General features: G+C 35.9%; 1 protein-coding gene across 1 annotated transcript in view; it reads right to left on the reverse strand.

The window, feature by feature from the left end:
- Positions 1 to 5,965: 5,965 nt before the first annotated feature.
- Positions 5,966 to 20,128, reverse strand: part of PRTG (protogenin) — a 115,213-nt gene continuing 101,050 nt past the window's right edge. The window contains exons 17-20 of the mRNA XM_004468337.5: positions 19,200 to 19,320; positions 17,761 to 17,926; positions 15,019 to 15,123; positions 5,966 to 14,590 (exon numbers count right to left, since the gene is read on the reverse strand). Of these exons, the coding sequence (XP_004468394.2) occupies positions 14,261 to 14,590; positions 15,019 to 15,123; positions 17,761 to 17,926; positions 19,200 to 19,320 (722 nt within the window). The 3' untranslated portion in view covers positions 5,966 to 14,260. The remainder of the gene's footprint in view (positions 14,591 to 15,018; positions 15,124 to 17,760; positions 17,927 to 19,199; positions 19,321 to 20,128) is intronic.

A 20,128-nucleotide genomic window follows, 5' to 3' on the forward strand; every position in this document is an offset into this window, starting at 1 on the left:
AATAAGCAAAGTGTTAATGCACAGATCTCATCTCTAATTTCAAAAGTATATTAACATTACATACAAACTACAGGTATATACACTCATGTATGCACACACAGATAAATTTGAGAGTATATGGTCATTCATATGAATTAACTTTTTTTTTAAGATTTATTTTATTTCTTTCTCTCCCCTTCTTCCCCCCGGTTGTCTGTTCTCTATGTCTATTTGCTGTGTGTTCTCTTTTCCGCTTCTGTTGTTGTCAGCGGGATGGGAATCTGTGCCTCATTTTGTTACCTCATCTTGCTGCGTCAGTTCTCTGTGTGTGTGGCGCCATTCCTGGGCAGGCTGCACTTTCTTTCACGCTGGGCGGCTCTCCTTACGGGGCGCACTCCTTGCGTGTGGGGCTCCTCTATGAGGGGGACACCCCTGCGTGGCACGGCACTCCTTGTGCGCATCAGCACTGCGCATGGGCCAGCTCCACATGGGTCAAGGAGGCCCGGGGTTTGAACCGTGGACCTCCCATGTGGTAGATGGACGCCCTATCCACTGGGCCAACTCTGCTTCCCCATATGAATGGATTTTAATCAGGTTCCTTACCCAACAATGTTAAATTTACTCAAAAATGTTAACTTTACCATCTGCCATTGGCTTCATTCTTTTTGTATTGTAAAATTGGTTGGTTTTTAAGAATTATCCATTAAAGTGGGAACTATCTAGCTCTAACAGTTTAATTATCAGTTAACATCTTAACAGAAATTAGTAGATAGCTCTTATGAGGCTAAGCTAGAGGGAATTGGAGTTAAAAAAGGTTGAGACAAATTGGTGAGAGGATTGGAAGAAGCCAGGAAGAACTGAATAATACAAAAGGTTAACTTTTCCTAATTATCAGTTTTCTTCTATGTATATATTGATCTGAATGTGAGTATATGTTTAAACATATGGAGAAGGGAGGTTGTATGTAGTTAGTACCCAGTCTCTGGATCCAGGCTTCCTAGATTCAAATCCTGCTTCAACATTTATTAGTTGTGTGATCTTGGGACCTCTCTGTGCCACAGTTTCCTCATTTGCAAAATGGGAATAATAATAGTACCTACTGGGAAACGGACTTGGCCCAGTGGTTAGGGTGTCCGTCTACCACATGGGAGGTCCGTGGTTCAAACCCCGGGCCTCCTTGATCCGTGTGGAGCTAGCCCATGTGCAGTGCTGATGCGCACAAGGAGTGCCGCGCCACGCAGGGGTGTCCCCCGCATAGGGGAGCCCCACGTGCAAGGAGTGCACCCGTAAGGAGAGCCATCCAGCGCCAAAGAAAAGTGCAGCCTGCCCAGGAATGGCGCCGCCCACACTTCCCATGCCACTGACGACAACAGAAGCGGACAAAGAAACAAGACGCAGCAAATAGACACAGAGAATAGACAACCGGGGGAGGGGGGGAAATTAAATAAATAAATAAATCATTAAAAAAAAATAATAATAATAGTACCTTCTATTTCATAGGGTTGTTGTGAGGATAAAATGAATTAATGTATATAAAATACTTAGAGTAGTACAATAAGTACTATATAAAAGCTTTATTTGTATACTTTGTATATTTTCTTAAAAAATCAAATAAAATGATACAGAGCCACTTTTCAACTTCATTGTATTCCATAGACTTATTTTCTCAATCAATGAATAAAGATCGGCCTTATTATTTTTCATGACACCATAATATTTCTTTCATATTTTAATTTTCTTCTTCCTATAGGTCAGTGATTCTCAACCATTTTTTTTGTGGGTCTTAATTAAACTCACATCACAAAGTACATTACCACCACCATCTCTCATTACATGATTTTTAGTGGTGGGATGGTGTGGCAGAGATTGCAAGTTGTCTATGTTCTCTATAGTCATTTTACCAGCTAAACACTAGATCTGTAACTGAGAAAGGAAGGAAAGAAGGGAGGGAGGGATGGGAGATATTGGTTGAGACTTTCAGTGGAGTCAAAACACATTTAAAAAAATCTGTGTGTACTTAAAAAAATGAGCATTATCTTATTAGGTGCAGTGTTTTATATATGTTTATTAGCTCCAGCTTGTTATATATGCTCTTTAAATCTACTATATCCTTACTTTCTATGCACTGTCATTTATAAATTTGGGGAAATTTGAGTTAAAAATCTCTCACCATTACATAGTGTATTTTTTTTAAAAAGATTTATTTATTTATTTATTTATCTTCCCTTATCCCCCCGCCCCCGCCCCACCCTGCCCCGGTTGTCTGTTCTCTGTGTCATTTGCTGCATGTTCTTCTTTGTCCACTTCTGTTGTCAGCGGCATGGGAATCTGTGGGGTTTTTTTGTTGCATCATCTTATTGTGTCAGCTCTCCGTGTGTGTGGTGCCATTCCTAGGCAGGCTGAACTTTCTTTCGTGCTGGGTGGCTCTCCTTATAGGGCGCACTCTGCGCGTGGGGCTCCCCTACACGGGGACACCCCTGAGTGGCACGGCACTCCTTGCACACATCAGCACTGCACATGGACCAGCTGCGCCCAGGTCAAGGAGGCCCGGGGTTTGAACCGTGGGCCTCCCGTGTGGTAGACGGACGCCCTAACTACTGGGCCAAGTCTGCTTCCCACACAGTGTATTTTGAATTTTTGTTTATTTTGAGGCTAAGTGATTTCAAATCCAAAATTACATTTGTTCTCAATGAATTCTTCATCATCACTTACAATTATCCATTTACCCTAACAATCCTTTTCTTGCTTTAAAGTCTATTTTGTCTCTTAAAATAGCTCTTTAGTTTTCTTTTGTTTAGCATCTTTTTCTCTTCACTTTCAAATTTGAAGATTTATTATGTTTTATCTATTATAAACAGCATATAGCAAGATTTTCTTTTTTATCCAGTCTTTGAAGCAGCATTATAATTTATATCTTTGAAATATAATTGCATTTTTCCTAGCATATTACTCTATTCTTTCTTTTACTGAGTAAAAGAAAAGAATAGAGAAAAATTGCTTTTTTTCTCTCCTTTCCTGCCTTGTACTGATCATGTGTTCATTTCCTTTTCCATTTACATGAGTAGATTAAGAAATAATACATTCTATTTCTATTATTTTATTATCACCTTTTATTTTCCAAGAACTTTTTTTTTTAATTAGAGAAGTTGTGAGCTTACAAAACAATCATGCATAATGTGCAGGATTCCCATACATCACCCTTTCACCTACACTATACATTGCTGTGGAACATTTATTACAGATTATGAAAGAACACCATCAGACTATTACCATTAACAATGGTTCATAGCATACACTTGGCATATTTTTCCCATAACCCCTATTATTAACATTTGTATTAGTATTATTTGTTATAGTTCTTAATTAATAAAAGAACCATAGAATGGTTTGTGCTCATTTTTCTTCTTGTTTCATGGTTTATGGTTGTCTAGTATTTTAGTTCTACCTTGTTTACATATACTCAAAATGAGTAGTATTTTTGTTTTATTTAAAGTGAGTGCTGGCTTAGGTTTATCCATGTTTCTCTATTTCTTAGCTAATCATGACTTTATAAAAAACAGCTTTAAGGAGTGGATGTGACTCAAGGACTTGAGCACCTGCTTCCCATGAGAACACACACACACACACCAAAAACAGCTTTATTCAAATATGATTCCTATACCATACAATTCATGCCTTTAAAAATGTCCAATAATGTGGCTTTAGTATATTTGGAGTCATGTCACCATCACCATAACCAATTTTGGAATATCTTCATCAACTACAAAATAAATCCTGTACCCATTATCAGTCACTTCCCACTCCTCCCAAACCCTTCCAGTCCTATGCAACCAGTAGTCTACTTACTTTCTCTATAGATTTTCCTCTTCTGAGTATTTCATATAAATAGAATCATAAAACATGTGGTGTCTTATGCCTGGCTTCTTTCACTTAGCATGTTTCCAAGGTTTATCCACATTGTATCAGGACTTTATTCCTTTTTATGGCTGAATAATATTCCATTGAATAGATGTATGTTTACTTATCCATTTATCAGTTGATGGACTTTGGGGTTGTATCCACTTTTTGGATATTATGAGTAATGCTGGTATTAACACGTGTAAAAGTTTTTTGGAGTATATACCTAGGAGTAGAATTTTTGGCTCATATGGTAATCCTGTTTAATTTTTGAGGAACTGCTGTTTTCCATAGCAGCTACATAATTTTACAGTCCCACTAGTAATGTATGAAGGTTTCAAGTTTTCTACCTTTCACCAACATTTATCTTTTTTTATTATGGCCATCCTAGTAGGTGTGATGTGTTATCTCATTGTGGTTCTTATTTGCAATTCTTGCTCATCATTGCTTGTTTCTTATATCTTTTTTGTGGATTTTATTTCTTTCTTCCTAATATGTGTTCTTTATTGTTCATTTACCAAGGGTATATGAGTGATAAATTCTATAAATCTTTGTGTATAAATATCTTTATTTAACCCTAGCATTTATATAGTAGTTATACTGGGTATAGAATTCTCTATTGATAGTTATTTTCCTTTGTGATGTTTTTAAAATATTATTGCACCATACTCTTGCTTCTTCTCTTGCCATTGAGAAATTTTCTTAGTGTAATTTATATAATCTTTTTCCTTTAGCTATTTTTAAGTTTTCCTCTTTGTCACTAATGTTCTGTAGTTTCACTACAATATGTTGGGGTAAAAAAAAAAATATATATATATATATATATTCTTAGCTTAAAATTTGTGCTTCTTGAATCTGAGGATTTATAGCATTCATCAATATCTTAGTCATTTTCTCCTTGAATATTGCTTATTTCTTAGAATATAGCAAAGTAGTCTTTGTAGTCTTTCATTTTAGAACATATGCCAGATGTATGTTGAATCTTCTCAATCTACCCTTTATGTCTGTTTACTTGTTTTGTATTTTCGATTTATTTCTCTGTGCTACATTCTGGATAATTTCCTCTCATCTATCTTCTAGTTTTAAAATATTGTTTTAGTGTGTTTGATATACTATTTAGCAAATCTCAAAAATTCAATGACATTATTGTTTTATTTTTGGAAATTCTATTTTCTTTTTTTCATAAATTTTTCCTTTTGTTTCAATTCCTTCAAGTTCTTCAGTGTCAGCAGTCATTTCAAGAAGTTATTGCTCTATTTTTCAGTTCCCATTTCTCCCTCAAACTTAAAGATTTAGCTTTATTTTTAATAAGAACTCACCTGTGTGGTTTTTTAAAGCTTTATTTCTATTCAACCCCCCCCCCCCTCCCCTGTTGTTTGCACTCATTTTCTGCTCGGTGTCTGTTCGTTGTGTGTTCATCTTCTTTTTAGGAGGCACTGGGAAATGAACCTGGGGCCTCCCATGTGGGAGGGGGCACCCAATGGCTTGAGCCACCTCTTTTCCCACTTGTTTCTATCGTGTTTCCTTGTTGTATCTCTTTGTTGTGTCATCTTGGTCTGTCACCTTGCCGCACCAGCCTGTCGCATCAGCTTGCTGTCTTACCCATCTTTAGGAGGCACCAGGAACTGAACCCTCACATGTGGTAGGCAGGTGCCCAACTGCTTGAGGCACATCTGCTTCCCACCTATGTTTTTTTTTAAAGTTGTCTGGGACATATTTTAATTAGTATTTCTAGATATTTTTAGTGGGAGGGTTTTCAGGACTCAAACATTTGTTTATATTAAAAAATTTGTTTCAAATTTGAATTAGAACTATGTCTGTATAGACAGGCCCATAGTTTTAGGTTCCCTATTATTTCCTGAGGTAAGCAACCAACTACTGGGAATGGGAAAATGTTATTTCCTTGCTGCTATTAAATAAATGCCAGAAGAAAACAATTCTCAGATATTTTAAATACGCTCTATTCCCACTCCTTGGAGTGGACTCTACAATTATTCCATCTCAGAATATAAAAGCCATCCTTTTATAACTTGCAAGTTTTCATTCTCCCTTCACCAAAATGAAACTGAAGAGCAAAAGAAAACACAGATTTTTCTTTTTAACTAAGGAAAACTTTTATTTAAACTGTGCAATCAATCAGTATTTAGACAGCAGTTTCATAAACATTTTGGCATTTAAACTTTTATTCATTTTTGGCATGTTCTGTAGGGTAGTATATAAACTACCCTGGGAAGGGGGGAAATACTAGGCAATATTTACTATGATGCTAATAAAAGAAAACAAACCACATTATTAAACAAGTATGTTCTTAAAAGACATTAAAAAGGTACATTCAAAATCAAGGCAAACATTCGCTTTCTTCATGCAATGGACTTCACAGAGCTGATCCCCTGAGTCAAGTATAAAATTAATATAGCTCAGCTCTAAAGTCCATTAGCAAGTCTGCCAATGCTGCCCTTACAAGAAAATGGTATACAGAGTGAAAGGATCCAGAACACCCAAAATATGAAATAATCTAACTGGCTCCCACACTTTCATTTAATTCACATCTTTGAAGAAAATTAAAAAAAAAAAATCCCAACAACCCACACATAAAGTGTGCTGTCAGCAACAGCAACAAACAGACAAACTGTTAATATATGTCTTCTACTCTAATGATAGGCTAAGGCAATGTGTGTGTGTATTCAGGCTCTGCAAGTTCCTAGAAAAGGCTCAAATTGATAATCATCAATAACCACTTGTTTTCAGTTGGAAACAAAATGGATCTCCAGAATGTGGTAACAGGAAGCAGAAGAGTTTAAAGATTTTAAATATTTTTGTTGTTTTTAAAGACAGTTCTATAGACAAGTAAACTGTAAACAAATTTTTAAAAATAAAGTTTGTAAGTCAGGGCTATATGTAAACATCATGAACCACATATAAGATGTAAACTTGAGTAAATCTACAAAGATGGTCAGAATCTTATGGTTTATACCAAGAATGATATTGGCTAGCACAAGAAAAGTTTTCAGAAAATATATCCTTTCTCTAATAAAAGATAGATGACAATCATATAATTTTTCTCAACAAGCCTTAAAGGGAGACTTGAATAATCCAAATTAGGTGACAGCAGGTGTTTCTCTCTGTAAAATTCATTCTAAATCGTTTTCAGAAATGGTATAATACTTTATGATCTTGAAAACATAGATCTATTAGTCCTAAAAATGTACTTTTCTCCTCACCCATCTACTCCTCTGGAGATCTTTGACCTTCTCCTTAAAATTTCACAAGCCAAGATATCAAAAATGAATGACTTAAATCGATGTAAAATGATTTCATGTTTAGTAATCCTAAAACTGAAGTAAATTCTCCCATTGTTCCTGTATGGATTTACTCTTATGACAAAACAATGTTTAAATCTAAATCCCAGGCTATATATTCTATCAACCTGTTTCTTCTATTAGTTGTTATATGTATAAACAAGAAATGTAAACATTTTTCATTTTAGCATAGTCAGAATTGGAAAGGCTAATCTGTAAAGGAAAAACTTATGTATGTTTCCACACCCTCACAGAAATGACTTTTGGATTTAATTCTTTATATTTTAATTTTTCTTTTTAAGTTTTCAAAATACTATTGCCCCATTGTACAACAACTCTGCAGGTATTATCCTCATTTTATGAATAGAGATGGTACAGAAACCAAAAAATTCTCAAAATGGTAAAGAACTAGAATTTAGGGTTCCAATACTTAGCCTTACACTATATGATTAGTTCTACTATATGAATCTTCTCTCAACTTTGCTTCTTCCTAAAGTGTGAATAATTACTTCGTATTCATATAAGAACTATTGACTCTTCAGACATAGCAAGAAAGGATTACTGGTTACACATCCAGCTTTTCCAGTTGATAAATTCCTATTTGGATATGGGGACTACAGAAGAATTACAAAAGATGAATTTCAATTCTGAGAAACTAGTCTAATAAGAAAATATCTGAAGGGATAAGGACTCCAGAAACTATGCCTACCTTATTTCTAATGCAACTCAAGGCACAAGCATCAGTCTTCAGGCCCAATTTTAGCTGACAGAAATCAAAGTTTCTGAAGGAGGAAATAGGGAGGTTAGGAGATGGACAAGTGATGAGTTATGGCTCAGTACTTCTAAATTCCTCCTGTGAAGAAATGCAGATACCTAAGACAGAGTTCTTTCTGTTGGTTGGCTACAGCTCCTCGGGCAGGTTGTGTGATAGAATCTAGACTTTATGGATACAAAAAAATGTCATTTTTGATCCTACTGTGGAAGGAAGACACAATGAACCTGGGTAATTAAATATCATTTCTCAGCTGAGGCAGTCTATTATAGTAGAAATCCCATAAGGTTTGGAGTTGGACCAACTTGGATTTGTATCTTGATTAAGCTACTTACTACCTATGACCTCTGGCAAATCAGACACCCTATACCTCAATTTCCTGATTTCTAAAATGGGGATAATACTTGCTTTAAAGAGTAAAGCAGTTTGCAGACATAATACATGTGGCTTGGTACACGGCAGATGCTCAGTGAATGGTGTAATCCTTTTCTAAAGACCAGACTCAAAAGAAGTTGGAAAATGACCAACTCTTTTATCCTTACTCAGAATATCAGTTGAAGAAATGCTGAAAATTAGGGTAGAATTAGAAACTGTCCTTCAAAATAGAAAGAGGGCTTTACTTGAAATGATATAGAAATTAGAAAAAAACTAGAGCTTTGGTATCTAAAGCTTTCTAAGAAAAGGGACAAGTGAAATCAAAGAAAAAGAAATACATGACAAAAGAAAGATAAAGCTTCCCAGGAAACGCATATGCTGATGAAGTATATGCTCTTGCTGAGGATGATGGAAAATCTGGGAAGCAAATGTCTGAAACTGAAAACCAAACATTTAGTTCCTGGTGAAGCTGAAGAGAGGAACTCGATTTTTTTCTTCAGAGCATTTTCATTATTTTAATAATAATAATAAAAAACAAAGAACAAACAAAACCTCTCAAGGCAGAAAGGTTGCATGAACTTGAGCATGATCCTGGTCTTCTACTCTGAGTCCCTGTGTTTTGAAGATTTCCCTCAACATTTCCTTAACAACATAATCCTTTAAGAAAAAAGGAGAGAGGTTAACAATAAGAACAGTTTTCAAAAATTTCTGATGAAATTCCATAAAAGCTAGAGGCAAATATTTAGGAAATGTTCTGTCAAATCATAGAATTAAGATGTTTCTTCATGAAGCACATATTTGAAAAGTTTGAAGTCTGAATTTACTAATTCATTGTTTTGCAAGTGTTTTCGAGAAAAAAATTTAATTTATACATTTGATAGGCAACAAATCAAATTTTCATAACTTTGATATTTTAAAGATACCCAAGGAGAACATGACCTCAGATTTCCAATTTCTGGAATGCTTTGGACATCTTAAGTGGGAGAGAATTCCACAGAAATAATGTCTATGTGGTAGACAAAATAATGTACCCATGTCCATGCCCTAATCCCTGGAACCTTACATGGAAAAAGGGACTTTGCAGATGTGACTAGTTAAGGATTTTGATATGGGGAGTAGACCCAACCTAGTCATATGATTTCTTAAAATGAGAGAACCTTTCCCAGCTGGAGTCAGAGAAAGAGATATGATGATAGAAGCAGGATCAGAGAGATAAAATGGTGCTGGCTTTGAAGGTTGAGGAAAGGGGCCATAACCTCTAAAAATCAGGAGAGTCAAGGAATTGGACTCATCCCTAGAGCTTCCAAAAGGAACGCAGCCCATGTCAGATTCTGACCTACAAAATTATCAAGATAATAAATTTGTGTTGTTTTAAGCCACTATGTTGGTGGTAATTTGTTACAGCAGCAATAGGAAAGCAATGTATGATCTGTCTAGTAAAAAGGCAAGACTATCTCTCAAGAGCTTACAAAGGGAAAATGCCTGCGAAGATTAAAGTCTGCAAACACACACATTGCATTAGCCTGAGATCTTATGTCCTGAGCATAAATCAACACAGAAGTCTATGGTTATGTTTTTCTAAACATCAATAAAATCCACAGACAGCTGGTTTTATACGGTGATTTCCAGAACCCTTTACTTTGTGCTCACAGTCCACAGAAATTATTGTGACTATTAATCCAAAGCAATTTTATGAGACCCATGTAGCAAACTGTCAGTAATAAAGTATGCAGGATATATGCTTACTTTTAGAAAGAACATGACTCTTTGAATATAGTTTGACTTTTTTAAAAAGCATTCAGTATTCAAATTTGTATTTAATGGACTATAGATGTATATAAGTGAATCACCACAGCCATTACTTAAGTGGAACCACATCTGAGTATTCTTCATTTAAAAAATGATACTTTCAATTCTGTATTTTTGTGACAAGCTCTGAATTGTTTCCAGTGGTGTCTTCATATGGACCTGATTAGGAACAATGATCTGGGATTGTGAACCACAAGCCAATTTCAGGCAGAAATCCTTTACAATGTCAAGGCAAATGGATGCAAATCAGTGTCATTGTTCCCAATGCTGGCAATGCTTTGGCTTGAAGCAAAGGCAAATAAATGTACAGCATTTCACAACAGCTCTAATTCCTTAGTGGGCTAAAGCTGATTTTTAGTCCCATAGTGGATAAAGATGTGTCTTTACTTTTAGGTTAATCAAAGTATAAAACTCCAGATATCAGAAAAAAGATTTTTGCTTTACCACTAAAATTTACGTTCCAGTAAAATCTGAAATACCAGGATCCTTGATGCAATTAAAATATTTCAATTTATGGACAACTTTAAAGAGCACATCTGTCAAGCATAACCCACTTATACATGATATAATTTGTTTGGCTGTTATATTACCTGTTGCTCCCCAGAGATAGATGCATTCCTATTATCAAAGAAATGCCTCCAGCTCTCTGTGTTAACCAAGCAATGCTTTAAGCAGGAAGACTATTGCTTAATTCAGAGGTTGTCCTAATACTCTGCAATGAATATGTCAGCTGATATTTCTGTTGACATCTCACACTCAAGATGCTTAGGAAAGTATCACTCTACATTTGGCAAAAACATCCTGTGGCTGAATCAGCAGATTTAATGGAAAGTCCCTATGTGTGCCATTGGTGCACAGGTTCTGGAGAAGCATGTTTGGTTAACATAAAAACGAAACACAACAGTTTAATGTACAACTAAATTTGTCTACATGCAGAGGTAACCTTAAATATCTTTGGTTTTTAAAAATTTGCTGATAAAAAGTACTTGAATAAAAACACTGATAAATTCCAATATAACTGTATTGCTTTTAATTATGTAAACTTAGCCCTTTGATATCTTTTGTTAATAAATCTAGATCCCTTATTAGTCTCTAAATAAATTTATTTCAAATCTGCTCATCTTTACTTACAGGCTAACCTATATATTTTAATGGTCTTTGGTATGAAAATACTGATGAGCAGACTCCTGTAATATTTGGCATAAAAATGATAATGCATGTTTCAGTACTTATAGCAAATAAGTCTTTGGAAAAGAAAATAGTTAGCATTTGCATATTAGCCCCTTTGGAGTGAAATGCCCTGAAGTAACACCACTGAGAGATGAGTGACAACCTTCACATTTTGGTTACAATTACATACTTAAGACTTCAAAGAAGCTTGCTTTAGCCAAGTAGAAAGAAGTCTTTGTGACCACTAAATATCTTACTCAATGAGACCAAGATATATATCTTTGGTGAAAAAAATTTTTTTCTCTCCAACAAGTAGTTTCAACAATTTAAAATACTTTAATACTGTATAGTTGAAGATTTACTTGCTGAAGAAAAAAAATTACCTTTGAAAATCTTTGGAACTATATGCTGCTAAAGAAAGTATTACCATTTATTTTAAATGCTTTGGTAACAATAAGGTAGTGGAAATTACTAGTCTATTTAATTAACTACAATAATCAATATAAACCCTATTGTTTTGGGTTAGTAATAACTACTATGTAAGCTTCATATCTATAGATGTTTCTAGTTAATTCAATTTGGAGGGAGGGAATTATATTCAAATTTTCACTTTCTACTGAAAATTCTTTGGTAATAGGATTATTAATAAAAAGTCTGTATAACAAAAAAATGAAAAGATGAAAAAATGTACTGGTAAATAGTTAACAAATAGTTATAGCCTAAAAGGTCTACAATAAACTATGGGCCTTTTCATCAAAAACCAAACAAAATACCTTCTTCAAGGACTTCAAATCACTTAGGCTTTAAAAATTATTCAGATTCATACAGTCCTAGATGTATCCTTCCATAATCATGATGGATGATGTTTTTAGCTTTAGATTTTTATTTGTTGGCTTTAAATGAATTTAGAAAATAAAATGATCTCATACTCCTTAATTTTAGATACTTATAAAAGTTGGCCCCACATACTTCTACTTATGAACCAAAAAATGCCATACCCTGTCAATTCACCCATGTTTCCATGAGGCAGCTCAAAATAACAAAAGGTTCCCTGAGTACAGGAAAAAAAAAAATAACACTATTAATAGAATAATTTTAAAAGGAGGTAGTATAAAACAGGAGCTATAAAGGCAGAAGTAGCATTTTTCCTTGCCTCAGATTGTTCACCTAAAGCTCTGCATTTTTTGTTTTGCGATGAAGCCCATATTTAGATATGGGGGACTTTAAACTTAGTTCAGAAGTGGTTGTTAGTACTTAATGTTTGTCTGCTTCTGAACATCTAGGTTGGCACAAAACTACAGATTAAAAACAAACTGAAAAAATGTTATATCATCAGTCATTGGGTTGGGAGATGAGAGAGGAGGCACTAATATCCAGCAATGTCCTTTTCATTTTAGAAGATCATTCAACATGACCCGCTCTATAAAGAAAAGGTTTCAAGGGAAACTTTTGATAATAAATACCAGATAATATGAAAAAAATACTTTTAAAAGGTTACGGGGCCTCCTCTCCACCCGAGTCTTTAAATTCTTTATTTACTCACACTGCCCAGCATCTAGTAGGTGACTGTTTCATGACTGAGAGAAGGCCTAGCCTATGTGGCTGCGTAAAACAGTTTGCTGATTTCAAATCAGCAAGAGGAACAAACTCACTCCTGGAGTTACCGTTCCTCATTCACAGCATTGACACTGAAAGAAGATTACATAAAGAGTACCAAATTCTTTTAAGAACTCAAGAAAAAACAACAGGTAGATTGGTAGAATTCTGAATACTTATCCCTAATAACACCTGCACTTAAAAAAAAAAAAAAAAAGCTTTGGTAAGATACTGCACATCAAAATAGTTTTTTTAATAAAATCCTAGAAACTCTTAAGGCAACTTTTTGTACTCCTGTACTAAATAACTTTCTGAACATTAAAAAGGCATAAGGCAAAGAATTTTGTAATATATACTGGAAGGCACTGTTACTATGATAACCTTAAATTCACTTTACTGTCTACTGTTCCATTTATCTTCATTCTTAATATTGCATGAAATTTCTTTACCCCTTTCAGCCAAGCTGGGATTAAAAAACAAACATACCAAAAAACAAAACCCTAACCCAACATCTTTAAAAATCCATCCTCTGCATGGGGTTTTGCAACTAATACTGGAAAAGTTGGGAATGCTTTGCAAACTAGGCAGTAGAACCTTTGGCCTACTGTCAGCCAAAGGAAGAAAAGGCACGGCTCTAGGCAGGTTGAGGTTTGGGATACAGCAGATAAAGCTCTCAGACTCGAATGTTATGGAATAATTCTGTTCTCAAAGGAGATCAACTTTTTTGTTTCGGGCATTGATTGAAACAAATAGTCCCTCTTTTTTTCCTTCCCAGTGGTTCTGCAGTCTTCACAGTCAAAGTGTTAAATTACCCAAACCATGCAGATGCCATAGTTTTTTAAAAAAAATCAGAGCTTCAGATAAACATTCCTACTCATCTACCAATATGACTCCTTGGATTAAACACATTACACATACAGCAATGAAAACAAAATGCTATTAGGAAGTATCATTGGTTATGTAGCTGACAAACTATAAGAATAAACTAAGTAACAAAGTTATCTTCAGAGTTTGCCATCTGGCAAACTGAGGTAGATAGTCAGCAAAGGGACGTTCACAAGTCTTCCCTTTGCTCCAGTGATATATTTTATAATCCAGTCATAGATCTTGACTGTCCTTTCACATTGCTGACAATGAAACATTCAAAATACGTGAGTTTAAAAATAAAAAACAAAACACATTCAAAAAAAGTTGAAATACCCAGTAAGTTAACATTTTCACAAAGGCTTTGGCTCCCTGTTCATTGTCCTTCGAACAGACTTACAGGTGAGGATACCTGAATGTGACTGTCGAGATTGGAAACTCATCTTTATCAAAACAAAGCATGGCAGATGGTAGCTGCAGAACTGAAGAGAAAGTCAGCTCAGCAACCAATGGCACCTGCAGGATCTTCACACTTCCTCATCATGGGATCCACACCTGAATCACTGCCACTGAAGGAATTAGAGGCCGGGGGTGTGGTACTTATAACTGAGGACAGGTGGAGCTCATCATTGGATTCGTGAGAGAATCTTCCAGAATCCCCAGTCTCATGGCTGCCTTCACTATTCGCTGAATGCTCAGTATCAGCTGCAACCCCAAAAGGTCTTGGAAAACTGGTTGTCTGACCTGGGGAGCTGGGGGAGTCTTCATCATTGATTAATACAGTGGTGCCTGGCTGGTAAAAGCAGACCGCTTGAGAAAATCTTTGAGGCTAGGCAAAAATACATAAGATGCATCAGAGATGATAAAGTGCTACTGGAAAAATAATAAATTTGGTTTTATATAGTCTAGCTATCCAAGTTCATGGGGGAAAGACCATCATCATGAAAGGATTTTCTGGTCAGAAGGGTAGAAGCATATCAGAAACACGTGGAGCAAGTGATGTGTCGAAAAGCTGCTACAGTGATTTTGCTACATGCTCCTGCTCCCACCCCTTTCTCCACTGCCCCTAACCTCCCACTGAAAACCACAGTTACGACTACTTTCCAACTGTCATTTCAGTGGTCACTCACCCTGGACTTCCATAGAGTTATGCCCCAAATTAATAAAATATATAATTAATTTACATTTTCCTCTCTTCTTAATTATCATTTTATACACCATGGGTTGCCAAAGATTGTTCTCACTTAGGTGGGTTACCTGCTCAACTTTTATCTTCTTAGAGTACTGGAAAAAAAGCCATTTTTTCTTAGGGTTGTTTTTAATTATAGGGCCATAGCTATTAATTATCAGGTCAGTTCCACCCTGTGGAAAAATAGGAGAAAATGTAAATATCTTGTATTATAGATTTCTGTTTATTATAAATCACACACGAAGTTTTTAAATGTTAAAAGAAAAACAAAACAAAACAATAATCACCAACATCACTGTTTCTTCTCTCACACAAGCAGCCCACAACAAATTCAGGATGATACTGATCAAAAAAATATCATAATGCGATTATTTTTAAGAGAGCTATATATGCTAATATATTTGGGGTAAAATGTAGTGATTCCGACAACTTATTTCCAAATGGTAAAGCAAACAAAAAGTATATACAGAGAAAGAAGCAAATATGATAATATATTAACAATTGTTTGGGCATTCATTAAATTATTCTTTCAACTTTTCTTCATGTTTAAAAAATTTTTTTAATTTGGAGAGAAAAAAATGTAACAGGTCCACATATGCTTAACAAAAGTGGTAGACGGAAGCGGACTTGGCCCAATGGATAGGGGAGCCACCTACCACATGGGAGGTCCACGGTTCAAACCCCGGGCCTCCTGACCTGTGTGGAGCTGCACATGCACAGTGCTGATGCATGCAAGGAGTGCTGTGCCCCACTGGGATGTCCCCCGTGTAGCGGAGCCCCACACGCAAGGAGTGCGCCCCATAAGGAGAGCCGCCCAGGGCGAAAGAAAGTACAGCCTGCCCAAGAATGGTGCTGCACACACAGAGAGCTGACACAACAAAAAGAAACACAGATTCCTGGTGCCAGTGATAAGGATAGAAGCGGTCACAGAAGAACACACAGTGAATGGACACAGAGAGCAGACAACTGGGGGCAGGGGAGGGGAGAGAAATAAATAAAAAATAAATCTTTAAAAAAAAATAAGGTAGAGGTCAAGGATCAGCTCTTGGGCTAACCAAGCCTAAGGTGTATCCTCCAAACTCGCTTCCCTCTTTCAATTTACATTCTCCCTCTTTTTTCCATTTCTTCCTTCCCACTTTGTTTCTCTACTATCTCATGTCTAGTTCAAGCTAATAATAATAGAACCACATTATATTTTGGTACTTTTTATGCTTACTTAAAAGTTTTAGTTTCTAATGTTTTAGATTAATTTGCAATAACTTGAATGGTTTATATAGTATTAGAAAACAAAAACTAAATTCATTTGTGAAAAAAAAAGACAATAGAGTAGCAAAATTCAGTTCATGATTATTTACTCATGACATACAGCAGTGTGCTAGAGAAAAGTAGAGTGCATCTGTTAAATGTAATTGGGTAAAATTTAATATTTTCTGAAATTTTGTTCTATTTTTATTATTCTAAATTTTAGGGAAGGGATGGGGAGAAATAATTTATAGCAGAGTTTAACATACTTTTTCTGTAAAAAAGCCTAACAATTTTAAGCTTTTGTACAACACATAAGGTCTCTGCAGAATTTTCATTTTTTTTCTTTTTAGAATAATTTAAAAATATAAAAACCATTCTTAACACTCAGGGAGCAGCCATATAGACACAGGTCATGGGCTGGCCCAGGCCTGGCGGTCATTTGCTGACATCTGATTTATAGCACACTGGACTTGATTTTCTCCTTTGTCTCAAAGACAGGTTCCCCACCCTTGGTCTCCGATAGAATAGTTGCAGGGACTAGGATTTATTTTAACAGCCTCCTGATCTACTTTTTAAAATAGTTGGTGAAGGGAAGTAGATTTAGCCCAACAGATAGGGCGTCCATCTACCACATGGGAGGTCCAAGGTTGAAACCCAGGGCCTCCTGACCCGTGTGATGAGCTGACCCATGCGCAGTGCTGATGCACACAGGGAGTGTGGTGCCACACAGGGGTGTCCCCTGTGTAGGGGAGCCCCATGTGCAAGGAGTGCACCCCACAAGGAGAGCTGACCAGCACGAAAAAGCACAGCCTGCCTAGGAGTGGTGCTACACATATGGAGAGGTGATGCAGCAAGATGACGCAACAAAATGAAACACAGATTCCGGGTGCCACTGACAAGAATACAAGCAGACACAGAAGAATATGCAGCGAATGGACACAGAGAGCAGACAACTGGGGGTGGGGTGGGGAAGGGGAGAGAAATTTTTTTAAAAAATCTTTAAAATAATTGTTTACAACGCCTACCACTGTACAACTATTTCATACACTAGAAAGGATATGAAGTAACAACCTTCAGTGGAATTTCTTTACTAGATCTATTCCTTGGGCCAAAAAGGGGAAAGATCTTAAGGCATTTAGATACTCCGTATTTTCAAGTGTCATTCATACCTGTTCTAATGGCCAATTCCGTTAAAAAGTCAACCAAAGGAAACTAAATATTAAAATGGGTTAATAAAAAAGTGTCCACCCAATAAATATAAGGCAATTCAAATCATAGTAAATATAGACTAATGGCCATGGTGTTCTTATTAAAGAGATTTTAGCCCCATATAATCCCATCTCATTGAATTCGTTACCTTCTCATTTTTTCTATTTTTCTCTCACCCTTTGTTCTTTTATCCTTTATCTATCCCCATCTTATTCTCCCCAAATATTTTATATAAGGGAGGATCTAGATGAAAGTGTTTTATATTTCATTAAGTGAAGTATGGATATAATACATATAAAGGGAAGACAAATTCAGAGAAGGATTATGGAGTAAATCAGTCTCTCAGCCCAGAGTACCTTTGCATCAATGAAGCTGTTTGGCACTATCATTGGCATTAAGGATTCTTCGTTTTCTATAGGTCCTTCTAGGCTCTTTGCTATTTCATTCCCACTGGCTAAGGAGGCACTGGTACGAGGTAACTGCTGAGTTCCATTCTGTGCAGTCTTAGAAGCAGATGATTTCCTGAAATATTGGCAAGAAGAGGAAATCTCATTTCATAGAAGATACAGGAAAATGAACCAATTTGGCCATTAATTACAACTTTGCAAAAACTGGAGTTCTTTAATGCCTACTTTTCAAATATCTGTCAAAATTGAATATTGACTTTAACTCAACTCACCACTGCAAACTTTTATGATTTGAGGAAGCTTATTTCTTTTTGCCTCAATTTCTGCTTATAGAAAAATGCTTTTAGCAAACATACAAACTTTAATGTCTGCAAAGTATCATTATTTATTTTTGCTTATCTATAATTTGTGCAGAAGTTATAATTTTTAATCTTCATTTTTTCCTTTCAGGTCTGCATACTGTCACCCTAACAAAACAATTCACTTACCAATTAATGATGGTAAATTTACAGTAGCATTTCCGTATTTTCTGGCACCACTAAAACAATGTGCCTAAAGATTTTATTAAAAATTCCTAAAATGAGAAACTTGAATGGTAAAACTAAGCCAGTTCAATACACAAGAGGATGTTAGAAGGAATTCTTTAATTAACATAGTATGTTTTCCAAATATGTTTCTATGGATACATCACAGAGTCAACTCTGAATAATCTATGCTAATGGAGGAAGAACTAGTTATGGGGATTACCTAAAAATTGTGTATATGATTTTAATTTTTTTTACTTACAAAGGAATTTAAGAAAATAGAGCAAAAGTCAAAATAGAAAAGGTATGAAGTGAAATACAAGTTACTGCTGAAAATTTAGCCAGAGTCAAAACACAGATAAAATTGCCTGACAGAGGCAACAGAGAACCTAATCCCAAGTTATTATATTTGTCTTAATATTTGTGTGGGAAATCCCACCCATACATGCTATCATCGTGAGGCTGGTGGGCTCAGTGACTCAGTCATTTAAGGTACTGTTACCTAAATATGAAAATATTTCAGATGCTAAAGAATCCTCTCAGTAAGCAGATGCAACAGATAAGGTGTATCTTTTTTTTTGAGCTCAAAGATATAATTTGTGTTTCTTACTCAAAATACCAGGGAAATAAGTTCTTCATTTAAGAAAATTTTATTGGCACAGTAATGTTTTTCAAATGGCAAGAAAATAATTTCTCTCAAAAGTGAGCCCATCTCTACAGCTGTGAAAGTTCAAATAACAATACCCTTATTTGAAAGCAGAAATTCTGTTACTTCATAAGGCATGTGATTTCAGTCTGTTTCCTGTGGCTACTATAATTTAAATACTTTTAACCATCTTAACAACTCTATTAATGGAAACACACCTGGCTTTACTTCGGTATATCAAGATGAGAACACAGATGAGGATGCAGGTCAAGGCTATGCCAACGCCTACAGCAATGCCAGTCATTGATTTTTGGTCCAGATGATAATAGCCTGAATAAGCTAGAAGAAGAAACACATTTACTCAAATCAATCAGAAAAAGAAATGATTCCATTTATCCTAATTCTCAGATATATATTTTTCTATAATTCATCTCAAAGAAAAATATCTCTGGCTAGGCAGCAAAGACACGCATTACTCTTTTATCAGCAATCTTGGAGAGCTGTTTATCTTCCAATATTTAAGATTTTAAATATGGCTCTAGAGCTAATATTCTTTTTTAAAAAAAGATTTATTTATTCCTCTCTCCTCCCCCCTACCCCCTCCCGCCCCCCGATGTCTGCTCTCTGTGTGTTCTTTTGCATCCACCTGCATTATCAGGTGGCACCAGGAAACTGCGTCTCTTTTTTGTTGCGTCATCTTGCTGCATCAGCTGTGTGTGCAGTGTCACTCCTAGGCAGGCTGCACTTTTTTCGCACTGGGTGGCTCTCCGTACAGGGTGCATTCCTTGCACATGGGGCTCCCCTATGCGGGAGCAGGGGGGAGGCGCCCCTGCGTGGCACAGCACTCCTTGCATGTGGCAGCACTGCACAAGGGCCAGCTCATCACAAAGGTCAGGAGGCCCTGGGTTTGAACCCTGGACCCTCCATGTGGTAGGCAGACGCCCTATCAGTTGAGCCACGTCCACTTCCCTAGATCTAATAGTCTTATATCAAACAGAACATGTTTTTAATTTATAACACTAAAAGGCACACACCATAGGTGTTTCTTGATGGACCAAAAGACAGCTTTCATGTCATGTTAACTTAAAAGCAGATCTGTACTTTGAAGATTAGTTTTCTTTATATATGTTCAGAATTTTAAAAAACA

Source organism: Dasypus novemcinctus, chromosome 3 (assembly GCF_030445035.2).
Source record: "Dasypus novemcinctus isolate mDasNov1 chromosome 3, mDasNov1.1.hap2, whole genome shotgun sequence".
Taxonomy (NCBI): domain Eukaryota; kingdom Metazoa; phylum Chordata; class Mammalia; order Cingulata; family Dasypodidae; genus Dasypus; species Dasypus novemcinctus.